This window comes from Nicotiana tomentosiformis, chromosome 8 (assembly GCF_000390325.3).
Source record: "Nicotiana tomentosiformis chromosome 8, ASM39032v3, whole genome shotgun sequence".
Classification (NCBI taxonomy): domain Eukaryota; kingdom Viridiplantae; phylum Streptophyta; class Magnoliopsida; order Solanales; family Solanaceae; genus Nicotiana; species Nicotiana tomentosiformis.
In genome coordinates, this window is record NC_090819.1 from 141,508,690 (window position 1) to 141,522,008 (window position 13,319).

The window sequence follows — 13,319 nt, forward strand, 5'->3', positions numbered from 1 at the left end:
TTTTCATGATGTATTTCCAGCAGATCTTCCGGGTATGCTACCCGACACGGATATTGATTTTGGTATTGATTTATTACCGGGTACTCAGCCCATTTCTATTCCACCATACTGCATGGTCCCAGCAGAGTTGAAAGAATTAAAAGAACAGTTACAGGAATTTCTTGATAAGGGTTTCATTCGTCCTAGTGTATCGCCTTGGGGTGCTCCTGTCTTATTTGTAAAGAAGAAGGATAGTTCTATGCGGATGTGTATTGATTACCGCCAGTTGAACAAGGTTACAGTAAAAAACAAGTATCCATTACCACGTATTGATGACCTATTTGATTAGCTTCAGGGTGCCAGAGTACTCTCAAAAATTGACTTGCGTTCAGGCTATCATCAGTTGAAGATTCGAGATCCAGATATCCCGAAGACTGCTTTCAGGACTCGGTACGGTCATTACGAGTTCCTTGTGATGTATTTTGGGTTGACCAATGCCCCAGCAGCATTTATGCACTTAATGAATATTGTATTTCAGCCCTATCTTGGTTCCTTCATCATTGTGTTTATTGATGACATTCTGGTGTATTCCCGGAGTCGGGAGGATCGTGAACAACACTTGAGGACTGTTCTTCAGATTTTGAAAGAAAAGAAGTTATATGCAAAATTTTTAAAGTGTGAATTCTTTCTTGATTCAGTGGGATTTTTGGGTCATATAGTATCGTGTGAGGGGACCAAGGTAGATCCAAAGAAGATTGAAGCGGTGCAAAGTTGGTCCAGACCGTCCTCAATTACGGAAATCCGGAGTTTCCTTGGTTTGACTAGGTATTATCGCCGATTTGTAAAGGGTTTCTCTTCTATTGCTGCATATATGACCAAATTGACCCAGAAGGGTGCTCCGTTCAGGTGGACCGAGGAATGTGAGGAGAGCTTCCAAAATCTCAAGACAAATTTGACTACAACCCCAGTATTGGTATTACCTACAGGTACATGATCTTATACTGTGTATTGTGACGCGTCGCGTATTGGTGCAAGACGGTAGGGTGATTGCCTATGCGTCCAGACAGTTAAAGGTGCATGAGAAGAATTATCCTGTACATGACCTGGAGTTAGAAGCTATTGTTCATGCCTTAAAACTTTGGTGGCATTATTTGTATGGTGTCCATTGTGAGATCTACACCGATCACCGGAGTCTACAGCATCTGTTTAAACAGAAGGATCTTAATTTGTGGCAGCGGAGATGGTTGGAGTTGCTTAAAGATTATGATATCACCATTCTCTATCATCTTGGGAAGGCCAATGTGGTGGCCGATGCCTTGATTCGTAAGGCAAAGAGTTTTGGCAGCTTAGCATATTTACCGGTAGTAGAGAGGCCTTTAGCCTTAGATGTTCAAGCCTTGGCCAACCAGTTTGTTAGATTGGATGTTTCCGAGCCAAGTAGAGTTTTGGCTTGCGTGGTTTCTCAGTCTTCTCTTTATGATCGTATCAAGGAACGACAATATGATGACCCCCATCTGTTTGTCCTTAAGGATACAATTCAGCACGGTGATGCCAAGGAAGTCACTATTGGAGATGATAATATATTATGGATGCAGGGCAGGCTATGTCTACCTAATGTGGACGGCTTGCATGAGTTGATTCTTTAGGAGGCTCACAGTTTGCGGTACTCCATTCATCCAGGTGCTGCGAAGATGTATCAGGACTTAAGACAACACTATTGGTGGAGGCGGATGAAGAAAGACATAGTGAGGTATGTATCTCGGTGTCTAAATTGTCAACAGGTAAAATATGAGCATCAACGACCGGGTGGATTACTTCAGAAGTTAGAGATTCCAGAATGGAAATGGGAGCGGATCACTATGGATTTCATTGTTAGGCTCCCACGGACTCAGCGAAAGTTTGACGTAGTTTGGGTGATTATGGATAGGTTGACCAAATGAGCTCATTTCATTCCTGTGATTACTACTTACTCTTCACAGCAGCTGGCTCAGGTTTATATTCGCGAGATTGTCAGATTTTACAGTGTACCAGTATCTATCATCTCTGACCGGGGTATATAGTTTACCTCACAATTTTGGAGGGTAGTATAGTGTGAGTTGGGTACTCGGGTAGAGTTGAGTACAATATTTCACCCTCAGACGGACGAGCAGTCTGAACGCTCTATTCAAATACTGAAGGATATGCTTCGTGCGTGTGTGATAGATTTTGGGGGTGCTTGGGATCAGTTCATACCACTTGCGGAGTTTTCTTACAACAACAGTTACCAGTCAATCATTCAGATGGCTCTGTATGAGGCTTTGTATGGTAGGCGATGCCGGTCTCCAGTGGGTTGGTTCAAACCGGGCGAGGCTAGACTATTGGGTACATACTTGGTTTAGGATGACTTGAAAAGGGTTAAGTTGATTCAGGATCAACTTTGTACGGCTCAATCTAGACAGAAGATTTATGCGGATCAGAAGGTTCGTGATGTTGCATTCATGGTTGGTGAGCGGGTATTACTCCAGGTTTCGCCTATGAAGGGTGTGATGAGGTTTGGAAAGAAGGGAAAGTTGAGCCCTAGGTATATTGGGCCTTTTGAGATTCTTGAAAGAGTTGGAGAGGTGGATTACAGACTTGCGCTACCACCTAGTCTCTCTGCGGTTCATCCAGTATTCCATGTTTCTATGCTTCGAAAATATCACGGCGATCCGTCTTATGTGTTAGACTTCAGTTCGGTTCAGTTGGACAAGGATCTATCTTATGTTGAGGAACCAGTGGCTATTTTAGATAGGCAGGTTCGAAAGCTAGGGTCAAAGAACATTGCTTCCGTGAAGGTTCAATGGAGGGGTCATCCGGTTGAGGAGGCGACTTGGGAGGCCGAGCATGATATGCACAGCCGTTATCCACACTTATTCACCAGCTCAAGTATTTTTTTTCTAACTCCGTTCGAGGACGAACGTTTGTTTTAGAGGTGGAGAATGTGATGACCCAAAATGTCATCTTTAAATTTAATAATTAATTCTGTGATCTAAAATCTCGAAAAGCACTATTTTTCATTACTCGACTTGCGTGCGTAGTCCGTTAAATTTTTTGGAAAGTTTTTATGTAAAAATTGATTAAAATATGAATTAGAGTTTTAAAACTCAAATGAGTTGACTTTGGTTGATATTTTGAGCAAATTGACTCGGATCAGTATTTTGACAGTTCCGATAGGTCCATATCGTGAATTGGGACTTGGGCGTATGCACAGAATTAAATTACGAGGTCCCTAGCCCGAGATATAGAATTTTGATGAAAAATTTAAAAGTTTAAGTTCAAATAGTGACTGGATGTCGAATTATATACAAACGACCCCAGAATAGAATTTTGATGATTCCAACAGCTCTGTAAGGTGATTTTGGATTTAGGAGCGTGATTGGAATTTTACTTGGAAGTCCGTAGTGGAATTAGGCTTGAAATGCCGAAAGTTGAATTTTTGAAAAGTTTGACCAAGGGGTTGACTTTTTGTTATCGGGGTCGAAATTCGATTCTGAAAATTTTTATAGATACGTTATGTCATTTATGACTTGCGTACAAAATTTGAGATCAATCGGACTTGATTTGATAGGTTCCGGTGTTGTTAATAGAAATTGAAAGTTTCAAAGTTCATTAGGCTTGAATTTATGTGTGATTCCTGTTTTTAGTGTTGTTGGATATGATTTGAAGATAGACTAAGTTCGTACGGTATTTTAGGACTTATTGGTATATTTGATTGAGGTCCCGGGGGCCTCGGGTGTGTTTCAGATGCTCAACGGGTCATTTTTGGACTTAGAGAAGTAGCAGATTTTCTGGTTTTTGTTGCAGAAGTTTGTTCTTCGCGTTCGCGAAGGTGTGGTCAGTGGAAGCATCGCGAACGCGAGGAGTATGACGCGTTCGCGAATAGTATTTTCTGAGTGTGAGGTTTTGTTCTTCGCTTTCGCGAACGCGAAGGTATGGTCTGTGTGTGCATCGCAAACGCATGAGTGGCGTCGCGTTCTCGAAGGAGAGCGAGGCAGCTGGGAACCCCAGTCTTTTGTTCTACACGTTCGCTAGATAAGGGACGCATTCACGAAGGTTTGAGTTTGCAAAGCTTCGCGTTCGCGAAGCATTGGTCGCGTTCGCGAAGAGAAAAGTTGGGCAGCACATTTTTGTGCTTCGCGAACGCGAGGCAAGGGTTGCGTTCGCGAAGAAGAAACTACTGGACATAATGTTTAAATTCAGAAAACGGGTCCATTTTTAACGATTTGTAGCTCGGATTGTGGCGATATTTGAGAGATTTTCAGAAAAAACGATGGGGTAAGTGTTCTTAACTCAATCTTTATTAGATTACCCGAATCTATCACTGTTTTTAACAATTAATTGGTGATTTAAGTTGGAAAAATTTTAAAACCCTCTTGGATAGATTTGAGGATTTGAGGGTCGAACTATTATTGGAATTTAGTCATTTTGGTATGGTTAGGCTCGTGGTTGAATGGGCGTTCATATTTCGTAACTTTCTTTGGATTCCGAGACGTGGACCCCGCGGGCCATATTTGAGTTAATTTCGGATATTTATTGAAAAATATAGTATTTTCTTATAAATTAATTCTATAATTTTTGTTGACTGTATTGAATTATTTATGACTATATACGAGTCGACTGGAATTGGAAAATCGAGGAAAAAGTATATTACTTGGTTAAATTGGAGCAAGTCGAGGTAAGTGACTTGTCTAACCTTGTGTGGGAGAAATTCCCCTAGGATTGGTATTAATTGTAATGTGATGAAAGTCGTGTACACGAGGGGACGGGTGTGTACACAGACTAAATGTGAAGGATTATGTGTTCAAATTATGAAGATCATTGTTACATATTAATTAAATTATTAAATCTTGTTATATTCTACATTTTTGATTTGATTTGTATACCTTAAATTTGCTTGATCTTTTCCTACTAATTATTTTACATGTTTAATTGAAACTTGGTTTCTTTTATACTATGAATTATTTGAAGGTTGATTTTCTTTAAATTAAGTATTATTAATATGAAGTATTTGACATTTCTAAATTTTATATTGAAGCAACGTATTAAAGATTTTAAAATATTATTTTCCTGAATTATTTATTCCTGAATATTTTCGTAAGATTTTTGGTACTCATTGTGATGGAGCCGTGAGCTCTTAATTGTGGAAAAATATTATTGTTGGATTATTTTGGCATGAGCTATGAGTTCTTTATTATTGAAAAATATTATTGTTGATTTATTTTTGGAAAATTAAAATATTGGGCACTTGAGGTGCAAATTGTGATATATTGTGATATTGATACGCTGGTATAAGGTTTGGGTATTGAAACGCATGCGGTGAGATAAGAGTGGCTTGATACGCGTGACTAGTATGGGTGACTACTAGAAGTCATGCGGTGTGATAAGGGTGGCTAAAACGCGGGATGCTATTTCAGAAAAAAAATATTTTCTTTAAATAAATTGTGAAGGCTCCCGCGGTGATATAAGGAAATGAGATATTGTGAATTTATTTATGATTTTGGACTATGAGGCGGTACCTCGGTAGTGCCCTTGTTGATATTGATTTATGGCCATAGTTTCCTTCGATTAATTGTTGTGATTTTCATAAAGCTGAAAGGAAATTCTGTTTTGATTCCACGAGATATTATTTTTAATTATTTGGAGTCATTAAATGTGACATACTATTTGATTCATTTCCATAGTCATTTTATCTTATTAAATTGTTTAAACATTTTTTCATGTCATTATCTATTCTCCAGTAGCGCCTGACCTGACCTCGTCACTACTCTACTGAGGTTAGGCTTGGAACTTATTGGGTACCGCTGTGGTGTACTCATACTACGCTTCTGCACATTTTTTTGTGCATATCCAGGTACATCTTACCAGTCTAGACGTCAGTGAAGCTACCTGCACACGGAGACTTCGAGGTATATCTGCCAGCGTCCGCAGACTCCGGAGTCCCCTTCTATCATTTTATGTTGCTTCCTTATTTTTATTTAGACCTTGATACATAGAAATATTGAGAATAAATTTTAGAAGCTTGTGACTTATTTCTACCGGGTTTTGAGAGTTGTAATTATTTGAATTAGTTTATTTATTTCAAATATTTATGATTATTCTGCATTGATAGACTTACCTAGTCTTAGAGACTAAGTTCCATCACGACCTCCTACAGAGGGAATTTGGGGTTGTGACAGCGTATGCTCGGAATCGAATTCGGAGGTCCCTAACTTGAGTTATGATTATTTGATGAAAATTAAAAGTCTGAAAATTAATTATTTTTAAGAATTTATTGATGTTTGGCATTTTGAGTATCGGGTCCGTATTTTGGTTTCGGAGCCCGGTACAGGTTCATTAGATATTTAAGACTTGTCTGTGAAATTTGGTGAGAAGTGGAGTTCATTTGACATGATTCGGACGTCCAATTGAGAAAATAGAAAGTTTAAAGTGTTCTTGAGAATTTTATTTGATTTGGTGCTAAATTCGTTGTTCTAGGTTTTATTTTGGCGATTTAATCGCGCGAGCAAGTTCGTATAATATTTTTAGATTAGCGTGCATGTTTGGTTTGGAGCCCCGAGGGCTCGGGTGAGTTTCGGATGTCTGCAATACTGTGCTTCGCGATTGCGTAGTCACTCTTGTGATCGCGAAGGGGAAACTGGGTTGGGGGAGGATTTACTCTACGCGAACGCGAGACCATGGTCACGAACACGGAGCATTGGAGGGAGTTGCTCTACGAGAATGCGTAACTCTAGCTATGCTGGGCAGGGGACCTAGGGAAGCTCTACGCGAACGCGAAGGTAAGGCGGGTTAAGCCTTCGCGAACGCGTAAAGCGTCCCGCGATGGCGTAAGTCGTTAGGAGGATGCTCTTCGCGAACATAGCAGTGTTCACGCGATCGCGATGAACACTGTCGCCCAATGCATAAAACAGAATCAAACACGGGTTTAAGCCATTTTTTCAATATTTTTCAAGAACCAAACGGGTTGAGGCGATTTTCAAGAGTCATTTTCTTCCCCCAAAGTGTTGGTAAGTGATTCTAAACTACATTTTTCAATTACCCATTATATTTTATGAATCATTAACCTAAAATCTAGAGTTTTCATGGTAGAATTAGGGGTTGGGGTAAAAACTAGGGATTTCAGAAATTTGGAAATTTAAACCTCAATTTGAGGTCGGATTCCTAAAATAATTATATATTCGTGCTCGGGGTGAATGTGTAAAAGGATGTTGGTCCGAACCTCAGATTTTGACCAAGAGGGCCTGGGGTCGATTTTTTGACTTTTTGGAGAAAAATTTGAAAAATTTAATGTATGCAATATAATTGATTCCTTTAGCAATATTTGATATTATTGAGTCATTTTTGAATAGATACGAGTGGTTTGGAGGTGGATTCCAAAGGAAAAGTTGTGATTGAGAATTAAGTGGCCTTCGGAGTAAGGTAAGTATTGTGTCTAATCATGACTTGAGGGAACTAGGAACCTTAGATTATTTGCTAAGTGAAATTCATGTGAGCGACGTATATGTGAGGTGACGAGTACTTATGCGCCGCCAATTTACCTGTTTTTCCATGTTTCTTCCGTTTTTTATATTGTCTCTTCATATGTCTAATTGCTACATGTTTATACTAGTGTTGTTAAATTGATCGTCATTATCATGTTTACAGATTTTCTATTGGTAATCGAGTATTTATTTAAAAGTTGAGATTTATATTGTGGAACAAAATGTTGAAGTAAGGTTTGTACTTGTTATTCTATCTCCCTGTTGTTATTTATGCATTGTATTATGGTAAAGGAGAGTGTTAATGCACGAAGGGTTATGTCGTGCCATGATATGAGAGTTAATGCACGATGGGTGATGTCGTGCCATGATATGAGAGTTAATACACGAAGGGTGATGCCATGCCATTTCTATTGATTTTATAGTGATATTGAGAGTAAAAGCACGAAGGGTGATGCTCAATTTCTAGAGATGTTTTTAGAGAGGTTTTTCCCCGGACCCTTCGGGATGCATGGTGCACAGTGTTTTAGAAGCTGCATTAGGGGACTATGTCAGTGTCAGAGTATTCCCTCAGATTCAGTGAGTTGTCCCAACATGCCCCTGCTTTGGTTGCTACAGTAAGATATAGATTTTGTAGATTCAATGAAGGACTCAGTTATGGTATTAGATTTAGCATGACTCGGGAGTTGGAGACAGATACTCTATTTCAGCAGTTTGTGGAGATCGCTCGAAGTTTTGAGGGTATGCGGGGCCAAAAGAGGGAGGATGTCACGACCCAGCTCATCACAAGAAGAAAGAGTGTTAGGCTTAGCAATCATACCTTGATGCACTTCTAAAAATTTTATTTTACCTCCTTGAAGAATGGAAGAATCTTCACTTTGGGCTAGGGTGGCTTCGGTCACTTCACTTGGAGTTCTTTCTTGAAAACTTCTACTTGAATATTTCTTCAAAGGATTTACACAATAAGCCAAACAACTAACAAGAAAAGCATTAGTCATGAAAGAATTATAAGAAGAATGTCCCTCACTTTAACTCTCTTGTGTTCTCTCTTCTTTCTTTTCAATCTTTTCTTTTCCTTCTTTTTTGTCTCTCCCACTCAACTCTTTCATATGCCTATAGTCTTCACTCATTTGAAACAGAGTCAAAGGAGTAGAGACTATTTTTTTGCCATTTTCCTCAAAAAAATATTTATTAGTCCTTCCATAATGGAGAGAATCCTTGTCATATTGCCATGGCCTCCCCGACAATAAATGACATGCTTGTATGGGCACCACATCACAAAGAATATCATCAACATACTTTTCAATTTTAAAACTCACCAAGATTTGTCTAGTCACTTTAAGTTCACCACATTCATTAAGCCATTGGAGTTTATAAGGACGAGTATGTCTTTGAGTCTTCAAGTTCAATTTGTCAACCATAGAAGCACTAGAAACATTAGTACACCTACCACCATCAATAATCAAAGAACACACTTGATCTTTAATCTTACACCTTTCATAGAACAAGTTCTCTCTTTGGTTCATATCTTCCATCATTTGTGCACTCAACACTCTCCTAACAACATAAAAAGGTAAATTAGGAGTGTCATATTCTACTTCATTATCACATTCGGCCTCTTCTTCTTCACATGATTCTCTACTTTCTTCCCTTTCATAAGATTCTTCCATAAGGATTATGGTTCTTATATTAGGACATTCACTCATTTTATGACCATATCCTTGACATTTGTAGCACCTATTAGAGTTAGGATTTTGGAAATAAGGTTTAGAATTACCACCTCCCTCCTTAGCCTCCACCTTTGGTTTGCCTTTGTCATTTTGCCTTTTGGAGTCAACTTTTGGCTTCTTTTCATTTGAAAGAGATTGCCAAGTTTCCTTGTTTTTGTTCCATGAAGTGTTGTAAATTTTGGATTTTCTTTCTTTGAGTTGCCTCTCTTCTTGGAGTTTATTTTCAACCTTGATAGCCCCTTGGAGTGCCTCATGTATAGTAAAATATTTGTGCAAAGTCATTTGGCTAGAGATTTCATGCTTAAGCCCCGCCAAAAATCTAGAAATCATGAGTCCTCCATTATCATCAAGATTGGCTCTTACCCCGGTGGTCTCCAACTCTTCAAAGTAAGCCTCCACATTCTTGTTTCCTTACTTCATATTGTAAAATTTGGTAAGCAAGTCATTCACATACTCTTCGGGCACAAATTTTGCTCTCATAACCACTCTAAGAAATCCCCAAGAGTCAATGGCAATATCTCCATTTCTATTTCTTTCCCGTTTCTCTTTTTCCCACCAAGAAGAAGCATAACCAACAAGTTTAGAAATGGCATGCTTGAACCTTTTTGTATCGGATACATTGTTAAGTTCAAACATCATTTTCATTTGTATTTCCCATTCTAAAAATTCCTCGGGGTCACTACTTCCTTTGAAAGTAAGAAGTGAAGTCTTGATGTTATTAAGACCCCGGTCTTCTTCTTCTCCCCACCTTCTACCATGTTCTTCATTACCAACATTTCCATCACAACCATAATCATAAGCATTATTCAAGTTTCTACCTTGAAAATTCCCACCATGCCTTCCACATCTCCCTCTAAAGCCTCTTTGTCCATTCCTTCTAGGTTGGACTCTAATTGATTCATCATATTGCTCGCCATAGTCCAAATCATCATCAAAGTTATTTTGCGGTTGTTGTAGCTTAAGAGGTTGTTATTGATGCTCAACTCTTGTTTGTCTACCTTGTGGAAGTGAAACTTGTCTTGGTACTTGATTGTTAGTAACTTGTGCTTGATTGATTAACCTTTTAATGTGTGGTGCGGTGGGAGTAGAACTATTTTGTGGTGTTTCACTAGTTCCTAATCCTTGGTTAGGATTAGGTGACAAGCCTTGCCATTGGTTAAGAAGGTTGTCATGATATTTGACCATATGTTCCATGTTGTCAACTTTCCTAATCAAAGCTTGTAAAGTCTCCAAAATGGTCTCATTAGAGACCCCCTCCTTTGGAGTTGAAGTACCTCCAATATTCAAAGACATAATACCAACAAACAAAGAAAACAAGTTTAAAAAATAAAATGACCTCTCCAATTCACTCCCTTTGTGTATCCTTCAAATATTTCACTCATATTTTACCACTCGTGTATCACTCTAATGCACTTGGCTTTAGGCACACACTCTAAGAATCTCACCACTCAAGCCTTTTTTCATTCTTGGATGAATATCCAAAGTTGATATCAAACTCAATCAAGGTACTTTCAAGTGGACCTTCCAACTTCGGGGCGAGAATGGAGTTTATGTGACTCAACAAAGAAGTTAAAATTACTAAAGGACAATGGAAACAAGAAATTAACGACGAAATTAAAGAAAAAAGCACAAATAAAATTAGCATGAAATTAAAGAAAGCACAAAAAAACTAGTTTATCATTAAGTATGAACTAATACTTAATTAAACTAGCTAGAATAAATAATAAAAGAGAGTAAGAAATTAAAAAAAAAGAAGCTAGAATGGCTATTCTTTGAAACTGGGCAGAAATGGGTTACTGGACAAAGTGGCTATTTCTGCAAAATCTGAAAATATGCAGCACTTCTTCCTCGTTGGATTTGGGACTGAAAATTAGTCCAAAAGTAGGAATGTAAATAGGGCAGGGTAGGGTAGGGCGGGGCAGGTCAAGTCTTGACCCGCTAAAATATTGACCCGCCCTGCCCCGTTTAGCTTTTGGTCAAAATTTTGCCCGCCCCGCCCTGCCCCGTTTAACTCTTTTTTATTTTTCTCTTTATTTTTTATTTTGCAGTATGCTTTTAATTTCTTTTACCTTTTCAACTATCTATTGAAACATTTAAAATATTGTTTTCCTTTGAGCTTGCAAATTGATCAAAATTTGATCTTTTGTCTGTTGTATTGGAATTTATGCCAAAGTTGTATCTTTAATAGATTAATTGATGGGTGTTTCTATTATTTACATGAGAGTTTATTAAAAAACAGATGAAATAGAAATACTAAATACAAATTAAAATGTTGCTTTGACGTACTTTTATATAACTTTCTATCTCAGAGTAATAATTCATCAAGCAATAAATATTTGAGAAGACGCACATTGGAGAAACTATCTCTCATCTTCATTAATTTTACTACTACATACACAATACTTTTTAGGCAGGTTCAATAACAAAACCAAAAATATAGCACGAGAGTTCCAGTTTTGGCACTAAACTTTACTCTCTGCCTCTTGCATGAGAATAAAGAAGATAACAATATTGTGTCAAAATATTCTATGAAACAAACTAGTCACTAAGCAGAAATTGAAGGGTATAACAAATGCCAAGCATGACTTTAATATCAAATTCAGTGCAATTAATTCCAGCCATAGGTGCAAATCCAAAGTTATTGAATGGTCCACTGTCACTGCTAGCAAGTTATACAACAGAGAATATCCAAGATGATGAGAATAATGTTGCATGTTCAGGTATGCCCTCTTAGCAATGTTGTGATAAACCACTTGAATCCGGCTCTTCCTCTTCATCAAGCAATGTTGGACATGAAACTTTATCAATCGTTGAAGACAAACCTAAAAGAAAAAATGCATAGTTCAATGTATCAATATACTATTAAATAATTGAACTATTAAGATAATAATGAGAAAATTACTTACCATTTAAGTCATTCCATAACCACGTGCGAGCACACATTAAAGCTTCCAAAGTAGTGGAATGGAGTCTACTCTGATGTGGGCTAATCAACCTCCCACTAGTGCTAAATGTCGATTCTGAAGCAACAGTAGACACGGGAATGGCTAAGAGATCGCGTGCCATTTTTTGCAATGTAGGAAATTTCAATCCATTTGTCTTCCACCATCTCAAATTGTCAAATGAAGGAGTTCGAGGTAGTAGGCCTTCTTCTAAGTACATATCCAACTCTGATCTTGTCTCCACGGTAGCTCCACTCGAAGCAACAAATCTATCAAAGCTCGAAAGCCGATCACCCTCAATAAAACTAGTGACTTCACTAGAACTAGAAGCTAATGAATCATGTGGACCAGATAATTTACTCTTATAATCTTGAAAGAGATCATAACAATTGGATCGAACTTCTTGAATTTTAGTTGAAGCTTCTTCACCATAACTTAGTGGAAGAAAGAACTCTACCAACCTCATCTTGTACCGTGGATCAAAGATTGCAGCTACTCCCATCAAAATATGCACATCATCCCAATATTTTTTAAATTTCAACAACATCGCAGAAGCCATATCGCTAATCAAAGTATTAAACTCCTTCACCCAAGCTTCCAATTCTAGCTTAATTTCACAAACTTTTGTAAAGTATTGACTGGATGTTGGATATTGAGTTCCTGAAAATTGTTCGGTGATACGATAAAAAAGTATGAGCTTATCAGAAACATCTTCTGCACTACTCCATTGCTCTTCAGCTGGATAAGACTGATAATTTGTGTCAGTTAGACTCAACTTCCTAAACACCTCTTTGTATTCTATAGCCGTTCTCAACATCAGATATGTCGAGTTCCACCGAGTAGGACAATCATACTCCAACTTCTTATTACAAGAACAGTGAACCAACAAGACTACCAGGAGGACTTTAAGAAGATCTAGAGCCACAACCTCATGTACTAGCAAGTAACATAATTGGCAGAGGAAGATGAACTAATTTTAAACGGTGTTTAGAATTTGGAAACATAGGTGCAAATTAAACAGTATATCCGTTCTGCAACTAGTAATAGCCCCTAAAATTACAACACAAAAGAGACATCACCGGTGTGGATAGTTAAACAAGCAGAATGTACATAAACCTCTGAAAAGAATAAAACTATTGTAATACAACTTAGTGGATATTCAACATATTTTCAAG

The 13,319-nt window shown here is 38.0% G+C and overlaps 1 protein-coding gene across 1 annotated transcript; it reads right to left on the bottom strand.

Annotated features, from left to right (window-relative positions):
- Nucleotides 1-8,500: 8,500 nt before the first annotated feature.
- LOC117277458 (uncharacterized) lies at nt 8,501-9,484 on the bottom strand. Its single transcript, XM_033656887.2, has one exon. It carries the CDS (start codon nt 9,482-9,484, stop codon nt 8,501-8,503), a length of 984 nt encoding a protein of 327 aa, XP_033512778.2.
- Nucleotides 9,485-13,319: the final 3,835 nt, after the last annotated feature.